General features: G+C 37.0%; 1 protein-coding gene across 6 annotated transcripts in view; it reads right to left on the bottom strand.

The window, feature by feature from the left end:
• The window catches only part of MSANTD4 (Myb/SANT DNA binding domain containing 4 with coiled-coils), a 40,031-nt gene extending 16,626 nt beyond the window's left edge, over positions 1 to 23,405 (bottom strand). Inside the window, exons 1-5 of one of the 6 annotated variants that reach the window (XM_067750891.1) lie at positions 23,261 to 23,405; positions 12,350 to 12,967; positions 10,224 to 11,995; positions 9,456 to 9,510; positions 8,388 to 8,534 (exon numbers count right to left, since the gene is read on the bottom strand). In XM_067750891.1, the coding sequence (XP_067606992.1) occupies positions 11,420 to 11,995; positions 12,350 to 12,811 (1,038 nt within the window). In that variant the 5' untranslated portion in view covers positions 12,812 to 12,967; positions 23,261 to 23,405 and the 3' untranslated portion in view covers positions 8,388 to 8,534; positions 9,456 to 9,510; positions 10,224 to 11,419. The other 5 variants (XM_067750886.1, XM_067750890.1, XM_067750887.1 and 2 more) reach the window with 5 other exon arrangements.
• Between the last annotated feature and the right edge of the window lie 983 nt (positions 23,406 to 24,388).

The raw sequence follows: 24,388 nt of genomic DNA on the forward strand, positions 1-24,388 counted from the left end.
TCCTTCCTCTGCAATTCCTCAACAAAAAATTCCTCAACAAAATACTAGGAAACAGAATCCAATAACACATTAAAAGGATCATACACCATGATCAAGTGGGATTTATCCCAGGGATGCAAGCATTCTTCAATATATACAAATCAATCAATGTGATATACCATATTAACAAATTAAAGAATAAAAACTGTATGATCATTTCGATAGATGCAGAAAAAGCTTTTGACAAAAGTCAACACCCATTTATGATAAAAAGAACTCTCCAGAAAATAGGCATAGAAGGAACCTACCTCAACATAATAAAGGCCATATACGACAAACCCACAGCAAACATCATTCTCAGTGTTGAAAAACTGAAAGCATTTCCTCTAAAATCAGGAATAAGACAAGGATGTCCACTCTTGCAACTATTATTCAACATAATTTTGGAAGTCCTGCTATGGCAAACAAAGAAGAAAAAGAAAAGGAATCCAAAGAAGATCCAAAGAAGTAAAACTTCTTTTCTTTGCAGATGACATGGTACATACATAGAGAATTCTAAAGATGCCATCGAAAACTACAAGAGCTAATCAATGTGTTTGGTAAAGTTGAAGGATACAAAATTAACGCAAAGAAGTCGATTGCATTCCTATACACTTACAGTGAAATATCAGAAAGAGAAATTAAGGAAACAATTCCATTTCCATTGCAACATAAAGAATAAAATACCTAGGAATAAACCCACCTAAGGAAGTAAAAGATCTGTACTCAGAAAACTATAAGACACTGATGAAAGAAATCAAAGATGACAGAAACAGATGGAGAGATATACCATGTTCTTGGACTGGAAGAATCAATATTGTGAAAATGACTATATTACCCAAAGCAATCTGCAGATTCAATGCAATCCTTATCAAATTACTAATGACATTTTTCACAGAAGTAGAACAAAAAATTCTACAACATGTATGGAAACACAAAAGACCCTGAATAGCCAAAGCAATCTTGAGAAAGAAAAACAGAGCTGGAGGAATCAGGTTCCCTGACTTCAGACTATACTACAAAGCTACAGTAATCAAGAGTATGGTACTGACACAAAAACAGAAATATAAATCAATGGAACAGGATAGAAAGCCCAGAGATAAACCCATGCACCGATGGTCACCTAATCTATGACAAAGGAGGCAAGGATATACAATGAAGAAAAGTCAGTCTCTTTAATAAGCGGTGCTGGGAAGACTGGACGCTACATGTAAAAGAATGAAATTAGAACATTCCCTAACATCATACACAAAAATAAACTCAAAATGGATTAAAGACCTAAATGTAAGACTGGACACTATAAAACTCTCAGAGGAAAATATAGGAAGAACACTCTTTGACATAAATCACAGCAAGTTCTTTTTTGACCCACCACCTAGAGTAATGAAAATAAAAACAAAAATAAACAAATGGGATCTATTAAACTTAAAAGCTTTTGCACAGCAAAGAAAAGCATAAATGAAATAAAAAGACAACCCTCAGAATGGGAGAAAATATTTGTAAACGAAGCAAGTGACAAAGGATTAATCTCCAAAATATACAAACAGCTCATGAAGCTCAATAATCAAAAAAGCAAACACAATAAAAAAGTGGGTGGAAGACCTAAACAGACATTTCTCCAATGAAGACACACAGATGGCCAAAGGTACATGAAAAGATGATGAACATCACTAATTATTAGAGAAATGCAGATCAAAACTACAATGAGGTATCACTTCACACCAGTCAGAATGGCCATCATCAAAAAATCTACAAACAATAAGCGCTGGAGAGGGTGTGGAGAAAAGGGAACCCTCTTGCACTGTTGGTGGGAATGTAAATTTATACAGTCATTATGGAGAACAGTATGGAGTTTCCTTAAAAAACTAAAAATAGAACTTCCATATGACCCAGCAATCCCACTACTGGGCATATACCCTGAGAAAACCATAATTCAAAAAGAGACATGTACCACAACGTTCACTGCTGCAATGTTTACAATAGCCAGGACATGGAACCAACTTAAATGTCCATCGACAGATGTATGGATAAAGAAGATGTGGCCCATAAATACAATGGAATATTAGCCATAAAAAGGACCAAAACTGAGTTATTTGTAATGAGGTGGATGGACCTAGAGTCTGTCATACAGAATGAAGTAAGTCAGGAAGAAAAAAACAAATGTCGTATTTTAACGCATGTATGTGGAATCTAGAAAAATGGTACAGATGAACCTATTTGCAGGGCAGATATAGGGAATGGATGTGTGGACATGGGGGGAGGGGAGGATGAATTGGGAGATTGGGATTGACGTATGTGCACTGCCATGTATAAAACATATAGCTAGTGGGGACCTGCTGTATAGCGCAGGGAGCTCAGCTCGGTGCTCTGTGGTGACCTAGATGGATGGGATGGGGTGGGGTTGGGAGAGAGTTCCCAGGAGGGTGGGGATATACGTATACATATAGTTGCTTCACTTCGTTGTACAACAGAAACTAACACAACATTGTAAAGCAACTATACCCCAATTAAAAAGAGAAAAAAATAAAACAAATAAACAGAAACAGACTCACAGATATAGAAAACGAACAGTGGTTACCAGAGGGGAGAGGGATGGGTGGAGGGGCAAAATAGGTGAGGGGCTTTAAGAGGTGCAAACTACTAGGTATAAAATAAATAAGTTACAAGGATGTAATATACAGAGCAAGGAATATAGTCAATATGTTATAATAACTCTGTATGGAGTATAGCCTATAAAAACATCAAATTACTATTATATACTATTACTATGTTGTATACCCAAAACTAAGATAATACTGTAAGTCAACTATACATCAACTTGTTAAAATGATACCAAATTTATATGATAAAATATTTCAATTTTATTCAGGGAAATTCATTTTTATATTTTTAATTATGGTAGAGAATGGTAGAAATGACTAAGTCCCCATATAGAAAAAAGCTTTTCTCTTCTGATTGTCACTCTAGGATAAAAACTGAAAAGTTCAAGTGTAAAAGCAACATGATCAAAGGAAAAGGGAAGAAAACTTCATGGAGTATTTGGAAAGAACATTGACAAACCTATTTATGTTGGTATGAGACAATCTTAGGGTAGGCAAAGAACATCTGAGGATATTACACTTGATTCAGAAGGAATCCTTGTTACAAGGAAGAAAAATGTGTAATGTCTTTAAGCTGATTTCTAAATTCTAACTGCATTCTCATATATTAATTTTATTAATATAAACACAGTTAGAGTTAGGGCATGATATTCAATGTAATAGAGATGAAGAACCATGACTAAGAAACACCAACTGCCCCACATCACTCAGCTGATAAAGTGGAGCTGAGACTGGACCTATGGTCTTTCCAGAGCTCTGCTCTTCTTCCACTAGTTCACGTCCTGTTAATTCTCAGGGCATAATGAACACAGTACTTTATGAAATCTATTCTGGAAGTATCATACAGGGAGGATTAAATAGAAGCAAACTGAGAATCAGGAGACTCCTGAGATACAGACTGCAAATGCCACGATGCCAAAGACTACATGTGAGATTGAAGGAGGTTGGAATGAGCCATCAAAAGAAGAAAATACAGGACTTAACAACATGAGCAGATTGAAAAAGGCAAAGGATTAGAAGACACCACTAAAATTTCCAACCAAACAATCTGGTACAAATAATACCAACTGCATAGGGAAGATAATTTACAGATATGAGAGAAGGGAGTTAATGAATTTGATTCTGGCATATACCATGTATTTCAGAAAACAGCAAACTATACATGGTGAAATGCCATATAACAATTGAAAATACAGGTTTATAGTTCAATTCAAATGTTGGAACTGGAAATTTAGATTTGAAAGGAATTGACACCAGAGTAGATGGATTTTATATTTCAACTTATTAAAATTTTTTAAAGATGAATGGGTCACATCAGAAAATAAATGGTAAATAATAAAGGGTTTTCCCTGATAAAATTCATATCAAGAAAGTTCTTCTCAGAATATATTTATCAAAATTCAAATTTTATAATCATTGTCAATTTCTCATTTCTTCTGGTCTCAGTTCAATTCAGCATGGTCTCAATGCTTCTATCTACAGTGGTAAATTAATCTCCTGAGATTTAATCAACAACTCTTTTTTTTCCCCCAAGAAGATATGTTCTTTGGTTTTCTTCCCACTATGTTTAAGCTAAATCCTTTTTGATATGCATTGGGGAGAAATTTCAAAGTGATACCTTTGACAATTCTCATCTGGGTTTTAATTAAGGCACTGCACAAAATGCCACCTGATATGTATGTTCTAAAGGCTCAGCATGTGTCAAAAAGAAGTTAGAGGTCAAAAAATGAAACAGGTGTTTAATATTCTGGGAGCTTTAGAAGTTACAACTTCAGGTCTAAGGATAGCAACTAGAAAGCCTTGACAAAAGTTATATACAGTTGAACCTTCGAACTGCATAGGTTTGAGCTGTCCACTTATGTGCAAATTTTTTCAATAAATATACTGGAAAACTTTTTGGAGATTTGTGACAATTTGAAAAAACTCACAGATGAACTGCATAGCCTAGAAATATCAAAAACATAAGAAAAAGATATGTCATGAATGCATAAAATATACGTAGGTACTAGTCTATTTCATTATTTACTATCAAAATATACAAAAATCTATTATAAAAAATTACAATTTATCAAAACTTACACACACATAGACCATATATGGCACCATTCATAGTCCAAAGAAATGTAAACAAATGTAAAAATCCAGTATTAAATAACTGCATAAATTAACTGTAGTGTTTATTGTAACACTATAATAATTTCATAGCCACCTTTTGTTGCTATTGTGGTGAGCTCGTGTTGTATCAGCTTAAAATGCCATGTGATGCTAATCATCTCTGTATGAGCAGTTTACCTCTCCAGTAAATTGCATACCACAGTTAAAAGTGATCTCTCACAGTTCCTGTGTATTTTTTATCGTGTTTAGTGCAATACCATCAACTTTGAATAACACCATGGAACCCATACAAAATGCCACTAGTGATGCTGGAAATGCTCCCAAGAAGCAGAGAAAAGTCATAACTTTATAAGGAAAAGTTGAATTGCTTGATGTGAAGAGTAGATTAAGGTCTGCAGCTGCGATTGCCCACCATTTCAAGATAAATGAATTCCGCATAAGGACCATTGTAAAAAAGGAAAAGGAAATTCATGAAGTTGTCACTGCAGCTCCAGCAGCAGGTGTGAAAACCTTGCACTTTTGCAAAATACCTTTTTATCTCATATTGAAAATGCAGCTTTTAGATGGGTTCAGGGTGGCTATAAGAAAGGCATACCTATAGGCTCTAATTTGATTCAAGAAAAAGCAAAGTCATTATATGATAATTTAAAACAAAAGGAAGGTGAAAGATCTAAAGCTGGAGAATTTAATGCCAGCACAGTTTGATAATTTTAGAAAGAGGTTTGGCTTTTTAAAAATGCCAATATAATAGGAGAAGCAGCTTCTGCTGACCAAGAGGCAGCAGACAAGTTCCCAGACACCATTAAGAAAATCATTGAGGAGAATGGATATCTGCCTGAACAGGTTTTTTATGAAGACAAAAGTGCCCTATTCTGGAAAAAAATTCCATGCAGGACATTTATTAGTAAGGAAGAGAAGTGAGCACCAGGATTTAAGGCAGGGAGGGACAGGCTAACTCTACTTTTTATGCAAATACAATTGGGTTTATAATCAGGACTGCTCTTATCTATAAAGCTGCTAACATCTGAGCCTTGAAAAGGAAAGATGAACACCAGCTGCCAGGCTTTTAGTTGTACAACAAGAAGGTCTGAACGATGAGAACCCTTTTTCTGGACTGGTTCCATAGATGCTTTGTCCCTGAAGTTAGAAAATATCTTGTCAGGAAGGGACTGTCTTTTAAAGTTATTTTGCTATTGGACAATGCCCCTGGCCACCCAGAACCCCATAAGTTCAACATCAAAGGCATCAAAGTGATCTACTTCCCCCAAAACACAACATCTCTAATTCAGCCTCTAGATCAGGGGGTCATAAGGACCTTTAAGGCTCATTACACATGGTACTCTATGGAAAGGACTATCAACACAATGGAAGAGAACCCTGACAGAACATCATGAAAGTTTGGAAGGATTACACCATTGAAGATGTCATGGTTATTTTAGAAAAAGCCGTGAAAGCCATTAAGCCTGGAACTGTAAATTCCTGTTGGAGAAAACTGTGTCCAGTTGTGTTACATGACATCACAGGACTTATGATAGAGCCAATCAAGGAAATCATAAAAGAGATTGTGGACATGACCAAAAAAGGTGGGGGGTGAGGGAAGGGTTTCAAGATATGGATCTTGGAGAGACTCAAGAGCTGATAGACACCACAACCAGAGGAATTAACAGAAGACCACTTGATGAAGATGAGTGCTTTCAAACCAGATGATGAGGAAGAGATATAACAGAAGCAGTGCCAGAAAACAAATTGACATTAGATAATCTGGTAGAAGTGTTCCAATTATGCAAGACTGCATTTGACTTCTTTTACAACATGGACCATTCTGATACGGGCACCAAAACTAAAGCAGATAGTGGAAGGTTTGGTACCATGTTAAAACATTTCTAGAGAAATGAAAAAGCAAAAAAGACAGAAATTACAATGTATTTCCATAAAGTTACACTGAGTGTGCCTGCCTCTCCTGTCTCTCCTTCTACCTCCTCCACCTCTTCTGCCTCTGCCACCACAAGATCAACTCCTTCTCTTCCTCCTCCTCCTCAGCCTACTCGAGGTGAAGACTATGAGGATGAAGGTCTTTATGATGATCCACTTCCACTTAATGAATAGTAAATAATCACTATGCTGTACTGTTAATAAACTTATCTGTTGTTTGTGTGTCTGCATGTGAAAATATAATAACTGTACAGCAAGAACTGTATGAGACGTTTTTGTGTCACAGTCATTATCACCTAAGTATTCACTGTGTAGAACATCATGTGCAAGACTTGTATATAAGTGGAAAGCCTATCCTTATATAGGAATAAGGTGAGTGATATTTAATATAAGATTAGTAATGTGTTAGTTTTCTTGCTATTTTATAACTTGTTTTCAAAGTATTACATTACTGTACAGTATGTCTCTCTCATAATTGGAGAAACAGTATCAGCCTATCATCACAATGATTTTTTTAAATGTAACAATGTTTCCAATACTCTATAATGAATATGACTGTATACTATATTTCATAAAAATTTTATAACGATTCATTCATTAGTGTATAGGCTAGGCTACCATAAATTAATTATATTGATTACACTAGGCTACCATAAAGCAATCATACTGCTGCTCCTTTATTATCAATGCATGAAGCATCATACCTGTAAATAAATGAATTTTTCATATTTTATTCATTTTTGATGTCTGGTGTAATACATATAACATCTACTGTGTTTTGTATCATATAACACAATATTGATGTAGATACTGCCAAGACAGACAATTCATCTTGTAAACAGACACTGTTTATGGCACTGTAAATGTGTTTTCTCTTTCTCATGATTTTCTTAATAACATTTTCTTTTCTCTAGCTTACTCCGTTGTAAGAATACAGAATGTAATACATATGCAAAATATGTGTTAACTAACTGTTTATGTTATCAGTAAGGCTTCCAGTCAAGAATAGGTTATTAGTAGTTAAGTTTTCAGGGAGTCAAAAGTTACATGCAGATTTTCAACTGCATAGGGGGGTCAGTGCCCCTAACCCCCACATTGTTCAATGGGTCACCTGTATTTAAAAAATTAATTTATTTGGGGGGAAGTATAATGTTAAAACAAATGTAGAGCAACCCAGTGAAAACAATTTTGATTTCAAAACAAAAAAAAAGTTAAGGAGAGGTAGGAAAGGTAGCTACCAATTTAAAACAAAATATTCTGGAAGCACTATGATCTGTTTTTATTTTCAGGATATAAGTGACAAAGCATGAAGAGGTAGAAAAATGAAAAGAGGAAGCAAAGTAATAAAAAATGGACAAATTAGGTAGAAAAAAGAAGTTAAGCAAAAATTCTCTTCAATCACAAAGACTATAGTGTTTATAAACAAATTTATGGCCCCTTTCTTCTTCTAAATCAGCATCCTTACAAAAGGGATGAAGGTGTTCCTCAAGATCAGGATGACAATATAATTTAATGCCCATATTGGGGTATTTCTACCTAGGACAAATGCTAAACCAGATAAGCTACCAATACCACTGGTATAATCAGGAGTATCCCAGGCAAACCAAAATGACTGTGTAGTAGATTATGAGAATGAACACAATTCCTCACCCCTCTCTGTATCCCCATTTTTTGCAAAGACTTTACAGCTCCTCATATCAAGAGGTGGACTCGATTCCCCACCTGTCAACTCTGGTCTGACCCGATGATTTGTTTTTGGCCAGTATCGTGCAGCAGAAGTGAAGTGCCAGTCCTGAGCCTTGACCTCAAGACACTTTGAGAATCACTTCTTTCGCTCTTGAACTCCTGCCATCGCCATTAAAACAAATCCTGTTAAAGGATTAAACACCATCAGGAGAGCTAAGACAACCCTCCACCCCAAACCAATATCCAGTTAACACCCCCAGAAGCTGAACAGCCTAGCTAACCTGCAGCTGACCATGAGAACCCAGCCAAGATCAGAACCACCCAACTGAGCTCAGCCTAATTGCCTCTAAAATCATAAGCAACATGAGCCACTGTTTTGGAGTGGTTTGTTACACAGAAATAACCAAAATGACTCACTCCCAGTGTGCCTACCACTTCAGAAATGCAGCAATGAAGTTTCCTACTATAGTGACCCAACCCAATCCATCTATACCTGGGGCAGGGTTAAGAAACCCAAGGCTCCTCAACCAAAGCCCTGGAAGATATTAAGCTGATGCTTTTTTTTTTAAGTCTCTTACTTATAGTAACCAAGAATGCTCCATCCATAAATAATATTGGCTATCTTCAATGCTTACTTCTAGGAAATTAACATCTATTGATCTTAAATGTAACACTAATATCAACTTGCCTTTAAAATAGCCTATTTTAAAATAGCCTATAGTTTCAATACCATTTTATTAACAAAAAAAGAACTATGAAGCACAGGCAGAGCAGATATCATTACACTCATTTTACACATGAGGAAATCAAATCACAGAGTAAATTAAATGACTTTCACAAGTAGCAAGTGACCAAGCTACAATACTTATAATTACACCTACAAACTTTCAATACTCCTTCTCCTTAGAGCTCTTATGCTAAAATCTTGGGTCAGTATTGGCATATCATTTTTCAAGTATTCTGAGGCACTATTTCCTTTCTTATAAAAGTAGGGCTAACATGACTTAGCTCAGGATTGTTTTGAGAAACAAATAAAATAATGTATAAAAAAAGCACATAGCACAATGTCTAACACAAATGTTTAGGCCCCTTTCCCCCACTCACCATGATAAAGCTCTTTTCCAGGCTTCACAACCTCAACCCTCATCACTGAGCATCACTTGAAATGATAAACGTTCACATAGTTAGTATAGGCAAATTTTATTTTTATGGTAGAAGCATTTATTTCAGTTATAGAAAAATAACACTATTTCAAAGTCAAGGTAACTAAGAAGAAGTATATTTTTTCCTTATATACCCATACTCAAATGTCACATATGGTTTCAAGACATTCTTAAATTAACAAGGACCAAATGCAGAATCAAGGTAGTACCTGTCAATAGAAGAGATATACTAAGGCTACATATCAGCTCTGGAAATGGGAAAATACAAAGTGATCTCGTGCAGTGATTCTCAACTTTAGTGTGCATTAGAATCACCTGGATTGTGGAAGAAGTACCTTCAGGGGACTGAAGGCAAATCACCAAATTAAGCAAGCCCTTGGTCTCAGAATAAATACCAAAGGGACTAAAGATACATACTTTGTTGCACAGGGAGGAGCAAAGACAAAATACATCATGATATATGAAATTAGCCATTTACACACTGTATGACTTCTAAGCCTCAGATTCAGGAATAATAATAGATACTACTCTCAGTTTTCTACAGATTAGGTCAGGTAGTGTGCAGTGATTCCCTAATTCAAAACACACAGCTACTATCATTATTTCATCACCATCATCATTACTATTGGATACAAGGACATTCTCCCCCCACCCCCACTCCCAGTTCCAAATAGCTATTATCTATTTTAAAAATCAAATTACCACTTACCGAGTTCAAGCTCATTGACTACGGGTACCATTTTTAAATTGGTAACATTTTTACTAGCTTCAACCACTTACATTAAGATTTCAGTACATGTCTGAAATGAAAATTTTTGTCTAAACTAAGACAATGAAGTCAAAGAAGAAAGCGTAACTAACTAAAGCTTAAAAAGTGTGCGTGGTATCTAAAGCATCAATAGCTAGACGAATGAACTGCTTTTCAAAGTGACCCACTTTAGACAATCTCTGATGTTCCCTACATTGTTTTCTGACTCACGTTATTTACAGATGGAAACATATGAATAAAATACCTATAATCTTCATAACTTTCTATATTCAATATACTACACAGTAATGTTTCATAGTTAAAGTTCTGGGCCATTTAAGTAACTCCCACATAAATATCTGAGGTTTTAATATTCTGAAACTGAAACAAAGCTGAAGAGGTGCTCAGTCAGGCTAGGACAGGGTTTCTCAACCTCAGCAATGTTGACATTTTGGGTTGGATCATTCTTTTTTGTGGGGGGCTGTCCTGTGCATTGCAGGATGTAGGCATCCCTGGTCTCTCCTTATTACATGCCAGTAGCAACATGCCCCACTGCCCAGTTTTGACAACCAAAAATGTCTCCAGACACTGCCAAGTATCTTTTGGGAGCCAAAGTCACCCCCAGTTGAGAACTATTGAGCTAGAATTTTACAGACATAATTGTAAACTCTGAGTGCACAGATTAGACAAGACTATGTAATTTTACTAATTTAAAGAGTATAGCACAATAGTTTTTGCTATACTGTTTATGCAAGGGCACATAGTTTTTATACAATATACTACTTAAGCATATAATTACCCACAAATAACTATCTTTTTCCTATTGAAAACACCAATTTTTTTTTTTTTTTTTGCGGTACGCAGGCCTCTCACTGTTGTGGCCTCTCCCGTTGTGGAGCACAGGCTCCGGACGCGCAGGATCAGCGGCCATGGCTCACGGGCCCAGCCGCTCCGCAGCATGTGGGATCTTCCCGGACCGGGGCACAAACCCGTGTCCCCTGCATCGGCAGGTGGACTCTCAACCACTGCGCCACCAGGGAAGCCCTGAAAATACTAATACTAAACAGGAAAAAAAAAATACAGCTAATCCTGCTACCGTTTTTATATTATCTAAGCCTATGGTTTACAAACGATTGATAAATGGAGATCTAGATAGATCACTGCAAGTGTCCTTCCTTCTGCATTCGTAGTCTCTCTTTCTCTACTTGTAAGCGCTCCTTTTCAATCTGCAGCTTCTCTGATTCAAATTTTAAAAACTGCAGCCTATCTTTTTCTAGTTGCAAGCGTTCTCTCTCAAGTTTTAACTTCTCTGTTTCTATATCCTGTGGTTGATATACGGACTTTTCTCCTTGACCAAGTTCATTTTCCAAAGATGGTTTCTCTGAGGTGACTATCTGTAACCTCAACCTCTCTCTTTCAATCTGCAGCCGCTCCTTCTCCAGCTGAAGCCGCTCATGCTCCATGTCTAACTGTCGCAGCCTCTCTTTCTCAATCTGTAGGCGTTCCTTCTCTACCTGCAGTCTTTCAGCCTCAATATCAAGCCGTCGTTTTTCCAATTCTAGTTTCTGTTTCTCTATGTTTACAAGCAAATGGGGCTCATCATATGCAGACCTAGATGGTGTTGAATTCAGAGTAAAAAACTCATCAATGTGGGGGAAATCAGGAAGTTCACTTTCCCTCCTGGAATCCGGTATGACTGATGACAACATTTCTTCTTCCTCTTCAATCTCAAACTAAAAGAGAAAAGTAGTTCTCAGTATTTATTTATACTTCATGGTTGTTAATTTGTCTAAGAATTTCTTAAAAGCTTTCTGTATTGTTTGAGCACACAAAACCATTTACTTTGAATTTTGAAAAATATTTACTATTACCTGACATCATTAATATATATAATTAAGAGAAGTATATTTAGGTGAAAAGAAAGAGATTGATGATATTAAGATGGAAAAAAATGGAATGACTTTGTTATGTACTATTTTTAAGTTAGCTTGAAAATCTGGGAATTTCTTAACTGTTCCTGGTCTATAATAAACTTTCATATCAGAAATGGAGAAATAAAAAGAGGGTTCACACAGGCTAATACTTACTTCAGGACTCTGTGGATCTCTTTCTTCCTCTTCCACTTTGACCTCAGTTAAGGATCCACCTGCATCCCTGAAATCTGCCACATTTTGCCAATCAAAATTTGTATCATTTCGGAATCCAATCTTTTCATCTATCTCTTCAGTGAGAGAATCATCTAAATCGGATGTGGGAAGGGGAAACCCCGAACCAACTAGCTTAATGTTCGCCTTCATCCTCTTTCTCTTCATAAGTGCTCGCCAGTCAAGGTACCTCCTTTTCACTTCTGTCCCTGTTCTCTGTTCTCCTTCTCCTACAGCATTCACACACTGTGCAATCTCCTCCCAAGCCATTCGCTTCATCACATTAATTGTTGTATTGAGCTGCTTGGAAAAAATGACTTCTTTCCTTTTTGTAATTTCTTTCAAAAGGGTCTGAGTTTCTTGTACACTGAAATTGCTTTTCCTTTTCCTTTTCAATTGCTTCATTTTCTAACTTAAATGCAGTTTTTACAGTAAGAAAAGATGTAAAAAGAATTCTGAGGAATGCTACGAAGTACAGAAATCAAGGACAATTCCTTGTTAGTACTTTGTTTAAATCAGAGTTTTCCATTCATCCAATAGCACAGGCAGGATGGATGATTCCTAAAGAGAAAAAAGTAAAAATCAATCAACCTGCAACTTCTGCAATGTACTTCAACCCAATAAGCTATATAATTAAAAAAACAAAAGACCTCTAAACATGGCTCAAAACTGACTATATTTGTGTCTCTGCCAGCATTACCACAGTCCAAGATACCGTTTTCTCTCACCTAGGCTGCTGTAATGGTTCCGAACTAATTGACAGTATTCACTCTTGACTTGCTCCCTACTTCTACTCTACTCTCCCAAATTCATCCTTTCTACTCTAACTACAAAGGCCTCTTTCAGTCACCCATTCTTGTCAGTCCCTTTCCCAGTTTAGGGCTTCTGCACACGCTGTTCCCTCTGCCTAGGAAATGGATTGTTCCCTGCCTAGCCTACTTAATTCCTCCTCATCCTTCAACTTGCAGATTAGACATCTGCTCCTCAGTGATGCCTTTGCTGACAAGTCAAATTACTCCTTGTCTTCATCTAAATGTTACACTTGTGCTAACATACAACTAAGAATGTCTCTCCTATTTCAACAGAAGTTTCATGAGGACAGCAACATTTCTACTCACCATCACGTCCCCAGAGTCTAGCAGAGATCCTGGCATATGGCAGGCATACTTTTTGAATGAATAAATGAGTCAACCTGCCAAAATGACCATTAGTTTGGGATGTCAAAAAGCAAAAAAATTTAGACTCTGAAAGAGGGTGTACCTGAAACTTGCTAGAAAGGTAAACTTTTCAGGCCCCACCCCAGACCATTTGAATAAGGAACTCTGGGGGCAAGATCCAGCAATGTGTGTTTCAATAAGTCTTCCAGATGATTCTAATACATGCTAAAGTTTGAAAACCATGGGGCTGACTCACACCAGTGAAACAAATGCTTCACACACCTGATTCTCTTACAGACTCTGATTTCGAGTCTTATAAATAGTGCATCTGTTTGGTGGAATCTAAAGCACATCCAAATCCTCAATACAATAGCTGAGAAATGTAGTTTTTCTGCTATCTAGCCTTTGCATTATGGGAAGGCACACTAGCAAACTGGAAAAGATGTTGAATGGGTCTTTTTCTTGGAAAAGAGATTTTTAAAAGTATGTAATGGGGACAAGGGCTCAGAAAGAGTAAGGGATATATAAACAAACCATGGTTTATGACTTCTAATTCACATACTGATCACTGCTACAGAGCCGATTTTTTTCCCTTGCTTACAAAATGAGAGGGTTGGGATGAGGCTGTTAAGGTCCACATTTCCTGCCAATACAAAGAAAAAAATACCAAATATCCATTAAGTTCCATGTCCTGTCATTTAATCCCCACCACAGCACTGAATGCGAGATACCATCATTTGCATTTGTATTTATACGACAAGATTCAGGCAAACTGAATAATTTGCACATTACATGGCTAGTTAAATGACCGAACTTGGATATAAATTCAGGCTCCCTTAGGCCACATCTCCTTCCACTTTATTAGCAGCTTGTGATAGCTAAATCTTAGCAATGTGTTGCTAAGTTTTGAGATGCCTTTTAGTAGAAAATTTTCAAAAAGAACAGATCCTTATCTATGTGGAAGGTTTGGATAAAGTTCTGTATATAGGCAGAAAAACCCTCCGAAGTTTCAACCAGTTATGTTTCACTCTACCATGGTTTCTTCTCTTAAAAACTTTAATATCTGCCAGTTTAAAATTTTTATTAGAGTGAAAAATTTTTCCCTTGTAATTAAAAATATAAATAGTATTTTCTACTGAAGCAAAAACACAGCAACTGAGTAAGGCTAACTAAATTTAATCAGAAAATGCACTAATCTTTTCTATCACTGTTTGAGCCTCTTCTCTCTAGGACTTAAAAGTGGATGCAAATCCCTTATTTCTAAACTCTAATAAAAAGGTAATTTTTATTAAGATTTCACTAAACTTCTATGCATTTTTTCCTTTTCAAGTTTCCAGTAATCTTTTTCAACTGTGTATCTAATAACATCACCAAAAACATACCCACCACTATGTCATTTTGTTTCTAACCTCTGATGTAGAATAACCATCTCCTGAACTGCCACTTGCTGCTGAAATGGAGACTAGAGAGAACTAAAAGTTCAAAAGAGTAGAAAATTAACTCTCAAGAAATCATTGCCAATTTCATACATCCACAAAAAGGGCAAAGCATGCAAAAACAAAAAAAGATTGCAGCAAACTATGCCTAAAGCAGACTTCCAAAATTTCTTGAGACATTTAATAATAAAATTGAAATCCACTAAATAAGAATGTATCATCAGTGGCAGCACTTTTGATCTTGCCCTAGGCAAATCCTGCCTTTATAGTCAAATATAAGCCTCTTGTCACTAGAATATAAGGAAACATATTCATACAAAAACCATAATTCAAAAAGAGACATGTACCACAATGTTCACTGCAGCACTATTTACAATAACCAGGACATGGAAGCAACGTAAGTGTCCATCAACAGATAAATGGATAAAGAAGATGTGGCACATATATACAATAGAATATTACTCAGCCATAAAAAGAAACAAAATTGAGTTATTTGTAGTGAGGTGGATGGACCTAGAGTCCGTCATACAGAGTGAAGTAAGTCAGAAAGAGAAAAACAAATACTGTATGCTAACACATATCTGTGGAATCTAAAAAAATAAAAAAATAAAAAAAAATAAATAGTACTGATGAACCTAGTGGCAGGGCGGGAATAAAGACACAGACATAGAGAATGGACTTGAGGACATGGGGCAGGAGGAGGAAGCTGGGGTGAAGTGAGAGTAGCATCGACATATATACACTACCGAATGTAAAATAGTTAGCTAGTGGGAAGCAGCAGCATAGCACAGGGAGATCAGCTCAGTGCTTTGCAATGACCTAGAGGGGTGGGTGGGATAGGGAGGATGGGAGGGAGGCTCAAGAGGGAGGGGATATGGGGACATATGTACACATATGGCTGATTCACTTTGTTGTACAACAGAAACTAACACAGTATTGTGAAGCAATTATACTCCAATAAAGATCTATTAAAAAAATATATCATCAAAAGAGGTAGTGTAGTGTAATGGTTATGAGCACACGTTCTGCAGTCAGACTGCCTGGGTTAGAATCCTGACTCCGCCACTTCCTAGCTGTGTGGCCTAATTTAAATTCCCTATGTGCAATTCCACTTGTAAAATAATATTATTACTTCATAGAGATACTGTAAGGATTAAAGGTTTTAGTAAAATATGGAATAGTTCCTGGAACACAGTTAACAAATTAGGTTTACTACTATTGCACGAAAGGCAAATCTTTAAATAATTTTGACATAGGAAACAGAAAGGCCACAATAATATTGGTATTGTTCTAGTTCGTAGGTCAAGTGGTAGGTCTGTGGGTCTTTATCATTATGCTTTATAACATTAGTGGTATATTGGAGCCTGCTGATGTGAGCTGGCAAAGGTCATTGTGCACATCTCTTCCCAACTCCACATTCAGTAATGTCATATTTGGAAATAGAAACTGGCCAAGATGGCAGTATTTATAACATAGAACTGGATAAATGTTACAAACTAGAACATTTTTCTTTTGAGTGGTCAGGGAGTTAGTTTACTAGCACACTTAAAGCTACATGATTTTTGCATATTTCAAATATTACCTAATAAAAATTAAGAAAATGCAATGTTTTAACATCTGATCCCACAACAGTTTAGTGAACATTCTAGAAGACTTGTAATTTTAGAGGATCACATTTAATTAGCACTGACCTAACATTCCTTATGTAATTCAAGTTATCAATTGGGCTGGGCAAGTATTCTGCTTTTCTCTAGAGGCAACTGAAGAATACTCATGAAATACTATATTTATAAGCAACACAAAAAAGGAACTGAACCTAACTGATTTACACATTATTAAACCAGCCCAAATATACTTCTCTTTAGTACCTATGTTGTGGTTGTGGCATATTTCAAGGAATTACTGCAGTCAAACTTGACTTTCTCCTTCCTCTACCATTTGCTCCACCCCTATGAGGAGCTGGAAGATGGTAGCCCACCTGCTCCAAAGGCAGTATCCTGAACACATAACACTGTGCCTAACAAACAGAAGGAGGTAAAAATACAACTTAAAATAAGGCAGTGATTGAGGGATGGGAAAGAGAGCAGAAAATGAAATGGAAAATAACTCAAGTAAGGTCAGCTAGCAAAACTGAAACTGCTATGGGCAAAGCATTATGTTTAAAAGGAAAAGGCAGCTCAAGTCAATATAGGCAAGAAGCAGTTTGTGAGATTAAGTGAAGACTTTAGATAAACTACCTACCCTATAACTATGCCAAAGAATATAACAGTTAACAAGTTATACAAAATTCTGAAAGGAAATTTTAAATAAATAGGCTATGTTACTACTTAGGCAGCATGAACCAATGATGAGCAGGTTATCAAAGACATATTTAAAAAATGAAATCAGCAGGTTAGATGTCCTTAAAAATAGAACAGATTGCTAAAGTTACATCAAATTCCATATCAAATTACTTACAATGCATTAAGGAAGACTTTTTGTTTCCAAAAGATACAGAATGTTTCAGACCATTTAAATAGCTTCTTGAACCATTTAAAAAGCACTGTCATATTTAAAAGGTAGAAGCATGGTAAAAATATAAATATTCATCAATAAGGGATTAGATGAATAAGCTATACTACAGCTACATAATGGAATATGATGCCCAATTAAAGTATGAATATGGCTTAGCACAACATTTTACTATGTTAATGCAAGCCAACAAAACCAGAAAAGGAATGTGTACATATGTCTATGTGTGTGTACATACTCACAGAAGCTCAGTTTTCAACTTAGGAACATTTATAGACAGAACATGCTATGCTCTACAACAGGTTCACTCACTCTGTCCACCACCAACCACCAGTTCTAGGGATCATGTATACAGTCGTTTGTCTCAATCACAGAGCTGTTTGTTTGCCTAGAGCACATCTGTTTCATTTTACTTTGAGGTGATTAACATTATATTAAAAATATATTTATGAGGAATTTTTATTACAGAAAAATATACTTTTTAAAGTTCCATAAACCCAATACCCACAAATCTCTGTTGACTTAAAAAAAAAAAAAACAGTAAAATACATAGGTATGGTTAGAGAACCTAAATAAAGCAACAAAATTAAGTGAAAATCTCTCTCCACCACCAGTGTAATTGATATTAATAATTTCTTGAGATGTTTTCCAGAAAATCATATGAATATAAAAGTACAGATGTATTTATGAAACATTATATATTACACATATTACATGAATGCATATTAATTCCATTCATTAATTTAAAAAGCAGTGACTGGGCTTCCCTGGTGGCGCAGTGGTTGAGAGTCCGCCTGCCGATGCAGGGGACACGGGTTCATGCCCCGGTCCAGGAAGATCCCACATGCCACAGAGCGGCTGGGCCCATGAGCCATGGCCACTGAGCCTGAGCATCCGGAGCCCGTGCTCCGCAACGCGAGAGGCCACAACAGTGAGAGGCCTGCGTACCACCAAAAAAAAAAAAAAAAAAAAAAAAGCAGTGACTGTTGAAGATGTTAAATTATAAGAAAATGAAAGGAAAATTGAAAACAGAAAAATGAGATGTATATGAATGATTCTAAAGGACAAATGAAGAGACAAAGAGGAAATCATGAATGTAAAAACTTACCACCCTCTACAATGAAAAATAATCAACAAAAAATGAAGAAAAATTATGAAATTGAAAAAATTCTAAAGATGTTGTCTCTCAAACCTTACGTATTTGAATCATCTGGAGCGCTTATTAAAATGAGATTCTGATTCAGTAGGTCTGGAGTGGGACCAGTGATTCTACATTTCTGACAGATTCCCAAATGATGCCGATGTTGCTGGTCCTTGGACTACACCAACAGAAATAGGGATCCACACATGTAATTTAAAATCTTCTAGTGGCCTCAGAAAAGCAAAAATGAAACAAAACCAAAAAAATTGTAGAATTAATTTTAACATATTTAACCCCGTAAGTTCAATATATTATCTTTCCAATATATGGTCGATGTAAAAATGATTAATGAGGGAGTTTCCATTCTTGTTTTGCTACTAAGTCTTTGAATCCAGTGTATATTTTACAATTAGAGCACATCTCATTTTGTACTAAACACATTCTAAGAACTCAATAGCATATATTAGTACAGATCTACAGCACATCAAAATCACCTAGGGAGCTTTTAAAAAATACTTATAACCAGTCCCTATCTCTGAGCAATTAAAACAATCTTAAAATACTGCTAGGCATTGGGAGTTTAAAAAGTGCTCTAGCAGATATTAAGCATTCTCAACACATACACACACACAGAGTTAACTATGTGAGATGATGGATGTGTTAATTATCTCTATCTTGGTAATCATTCCATAATGTATTATGTATATCGATCATCATGCTGTATATTTTAAACATATACAATTATATTTACCAATTATTCTTCAATAAAGTTAAAAAAATCTTCTCCAGGTGATTCTCATTTGCAGCCAGGATTGAGAAGCACCCCGCTAGAGAATCAGTGTTAAAAGTCGACTTGCTCAAATGTGTACTGAGAGGCAAGATGGAGTGCAAATGTTGTAGCTGCTAAGAAATTTCCCTTCAGAGATCATTAAGGCTTCATCTGCCACAAGACTTGCAACAACAGACAAAGCTGGACTCTTTTTGGAAAAATATGCCCAGGAGAAAGTCATGTTAGGTGGAAGAGGAATATGTCTAATTGTAAGAACCAATTCACACTCCTATGTGTTGGGAATACATCAAAGGAATACAAGCTAAGTCAATTTAGACTTAAGTAGAAATGGACTGCTCTCGTTAGAGAACCAAACTTTCTTTTAAGTCTTTAGACAGCTACCCATATCTTTATTAGAATTAGCATTGAACTAGGAGTATACATTGGAAACATCCATTAAGACTGAGCGATTAAGACACAATGCTTCATTCAACAAATATGTATTGAGTGCTTAAAACCTTTCAAAGGCTTTGTACACATTTCGGAGGTAAATTTACTCTCCCTAGTCTTTCTCTCTCTCTCCCTATTACAAACCCTGAGTCCTACCTATATATATTCGTATCTACCTTTGCCAATTTTATCACCTCCAATACTAACCCCAAACATACTTTCCCAACCCACCCTCTCCAATACACGTCAGTATGGGCACACACAGTATGTCATTCTGAAATTCCTCTAAATTCTAGACCAGTGCTGTCCCATACAAATATGACAGTCACATATATAATTTTAAATCCTCTAGTAGCCACATTAAAAAAAGTAAAGAAAAACAGGTAAAAATTAATTACGATATATTTTATTTAAACTAATATACCAAAATATTATTACTTCAATATTTAAACAATATAAAAACAATCGAGACATTTTACATTCTTTTTTTCTACTAAGTCTTCAAAATCCAGTGAGTATTTTGGACTAGCCATACTTCAAGTGCTCAATAGCAATATATGCCTATTGGCTACTGTATTGGACAGCCCAGTTCTAGCTTTCATGACCCCTACCTTAGGACTATCATACATGTATTCCTTTGGCACATGCTCCCAATTCCCATGGTCTTTGCTCTTTTATCTGGCCAGTGACTATTCATCCTCAGCACCTTCATTGTTCCATTAATCTAAATCTAATGTCCCTGCTACATGCTTCCACTATCAGGCTATATTATAATCACTTACTTTACATTAGGCGCAATAAGGGATCAAAGATGAATATATTATTTCTATCAAATAATTTATAATTTAGTAAAACATATACGCATAAAATTTACATGAAAAAATTTTAATGGAGACTGTAAATGTCAAGTTTGAATACGGACTACCTAGGCTTATATATTAATTCCACCACTTAGAAGCTCTGTGATCTTAAGCAAATTACTTAACCTTTTAAACTTATTTCCTAATTTATAAATGGGAAAAATAGAATAATACTCACGATGTTTTGAGGATTAAATGAGATAATCCAGTCAAGAAGCTTATAATATGTAGGATATAATAAGCCCTTAACAAATACCAGCTATTATCCATTTCCTAGTATAGTCTAGACATAGTAAGTGAATATTTCTTTACTCAATGAATAATGTGAATGTAAGAAAAGTGCAACAAGAGAAGTTATTAACAAAATACCCTGGGTGTTCAGAAGGAGAAATCTTTGGTGGGATCAAGGGAGGTTGTGAAAAGGAATTAGCACTTGATTTGGGTCTTAAAAAACAAATATAATAATGAGGGGCAGTAATAAATGGCAGAAGTATCAGGAATCAAAGTTGGATAGCTAGGCTGGGGCCAAATGTCAGCAAATCTTTAATGTTGGCTTGTAAGAACTTATTCTTTGCTAAAAAACTTACTATAAGAGGCAAATATATCAGTGAAAATTCACATATTTTTGAAATTCAAGCAACATACCTTTTATATGGAGGCAATGTTACTGTAATAATATACAAACTATAACATGCAAAATACAAGTGCATAATAATAAACAATGACTGCAGTTGTCAAGAGAATCCTAATTTAGGCAGAAACCCATAATCAGATTTTGCTGCTCTTAGAGTCTGAGATCAATTTTGTAATGATAAAAATAACAATCCTTCTAAAACTATGCTTGAGTCAATACACTCTTAAAATTTTGGCAGCAGTTGCTTTTATGTGCATATCCTGTTTCCACCCCCCAACAATTTGTAACTCCATATCTCTATCCTACAAAAGTGGTATCCCTTTGTCCCTGACTGTTCTATGCTAAACTGATGAACTATTTCATTGACAAAGTGCACTTTATTTTTTAATTTTTTTAAATGTTTGGCCGGGAGGCACGGCTTGCGGAGTTCCCTGACCAGGGAATCTTGGGTCACAGCAGTAAAAGCGCAGAACCCTAACCACTAGACTATCAGGGAACTCAACAAAATGCACTTTAACACAAATTTTTTAGCTCACTGAAATTGACAACAATATGTATCTTAGATTTCCAGTCAGTCATGGCTTAAGTGTGTGAAAATCTTTGACATCTGATTAGTGTTAAGACAGTACCCAAATCAAAGCAAACGAGTTGAAATTTGGTAGCTATGCTTGCACGAAAAGAAACTAAGCTATGTTTCCAGGAATTTCTTTTTTCTCTCTTCTCCTTTACATTTTGGTACTCATGTAACAGCTTAGATTTTCATCATCCATTACCCAATAATTTACTCAAATATTTATCAAACTCCTACTATGTAGCAGGCACATATTCTTGGTGCTGGGGCTAAACACCTCACAAAATATGAAAAGATGCCATTTTAGATGTCAAACACTATCCCTTTCATATTGGTTTTCTTCCCTATCTTTACAAAAGGGAATTTAGTAGTTGCAACCTCTAAAAATTCTTAGTTCTTCCATGCCCAATCACAGAGAACAGCCATTTTCCTGAAATCCCATTTCACAATAATTCTTTCCTGGTTGGAAATAGGTATAAGTAGTTCACTTAGGTAATCCTTGTGAAGATGGTGTACCACCAATGGCATATTATACCTGGGCAATTTTTTTCAAGGACTAATACTTAAGAATGAAGTTCCTAAATATTGCATGATAAGACAGAAGTAAGAGGTCTGAGTTAAATCAGGCAGTAAATTCTGGGTCCAAAATTTTTTTTTGGTAAACTCATTAGGCTGTTCAAGAAGAAAAACATCACAAAATCTACAAACTTCCCCCAACCCCCACCCCAATCCTCTTGGAAGTGTGCTCCCCACCTCCCACCAACCCCGCACCCCACAGTCGCCACCATATTCTTAGAGGAAATTAACCTTCCTGCCGAATAGGACGCTCTTCTCCATAAGCTGTGATAGGTAAATGATTAAAGTTTACTTAAGTGTCGCCGGTTATCATATTAATAAAATACCTCTCACTCCCCACCTCTTCCTTTGGAGCAGCTCCCCTTGGGAGAATCCAGGAAGGCTGAATTCCTGGGAGGTCAGTCAGTAGTAGGGGGCGCGCCCATGACTCTGCCACAGAGCAATGACTGCACCTGGTAGGATGTGGGGCAAACTGGAAGAGTCCCCGCTCCGCGTATTAAATTAGAGTCGCGACTGGGCGGCCGAAAAACCTTCGCAGCCTTGTTTCAGCGGCTTGGGCCCTCCCTACCCTCCCAGGTCAGGCGGCAGCTGCGACTGGTATTTCTCCTGAACGTCGTAGTCTGCTACGCCGCAGGGCCAGGTCCAGAGCCGGCAGCGGGGGGGCAGCTACCTGACGCTGCCACGCTAGCAACCACCGGCCGCGGAGCCTCCACTTCCCTAGCAACCTCCTCCACAACGCCACAGCTCACCTACGACGCTGGCGGAACCTCCCCACGCTCGCCTCTGGGGTGTGTGGGGGTGGGGTGGCAAAAAGACGCTTCATTAATTCCCCGCCCACTGACTTCGCCCGCTTCCTGCCGCTAAGCCATTGGCTGGCGCGGCTGCCGCTCGTTTAACGAGGTTCATCCATTGGCCCGGAGGATACTGCCATTCTGGCAGAGGGCCCGCCCTAGGTGTTCCTCACAAAGGAACGCGAGTCCCAAACCGTTCCGGGTTAGTGCCCTGGAATTCCGCCCCCTTGTGAGTCATGGCCTCCCGTTCAAGCTCAGTCTTTGGCGCAAGGCTCTGTCAATCAAGAGCTCTAGGAAAGGATTGGCCCCTAGCAATCAGCCCGCAGCCTGTTCAACAAGATTGGGACCCAGGTTGCTCCGTCCCCAAACTCTACTCCTATCCTGACCCTTACCTGTTAAAAGGGCAAAGAGGAAGTGGGATCCTTGCGTTGCCCCAGCTGGTTCCTAGTCCAGCATCACCTTCTGCTCAGACAACTGTGACCTAGTTTGGCCTCAAAATCATTCCTCTGAGACTGCCCCTGGCAAAGCTCACTGGTGATTGTCTTACGGCTAAATCTAGGCATCACATCTCTGTCCTTATCTTACCTCCTCAAAAAATATTTGATTTGTTGACCTTTCTTCATTTGATTTACATAATGCTTCTCCTGGTTTTCCTCTCAGTCCTCTTCTCTATCCCCTTTGCAGTTGCCTCTTTCGCTGCCATCTCAGGTTACGGTGTTACTAATGGGTCCGTCTTTCCATTGCCTTTGTTCAGGCCTCTATTGAAATCCTGAATTACATCAGTAGCATTCTTACTGGTCTGTCAGTTATCCTGCCAGTACGACTGTAGTCCATTGTTCACACTGTAGCCAAGACAGGCTGCTTAAAGTTCTTTAGTGGAACCGCACTCATCTTATGATAAAGTATAAACTCTTTAAAAGAGTTTCTTCTGTTTTTCTCTCAGGCATATCTTTCATCAACATTCCTCCTCTTTCGTTTTCCTTCTTCCTTACTCCAATTACTTCCCTTCTGTCAGTTCCTAGATTTGACAGTGGCCTTGGGACTTGGTTTGCATTGCATTGTTTCCCCCTGGAATGATTTCTCCCT

The sequence above is a fragment of the Pseudorca crassidens genome, chromosome 9, assembly GCF_039906515.1.
Source record: "Pseudorca crassidens isolate mPseCra1 chromosome 9, mPseCra1.hap1, whole genome shotgun sequence".
Taxonomy (NCBI): domain Eukaryota; kingdom Metazoa; phylum Chordata; class Mammalia; order Artiodactyla; family Delphinidae; genus Pseudorca; species Pseudorca crassidens.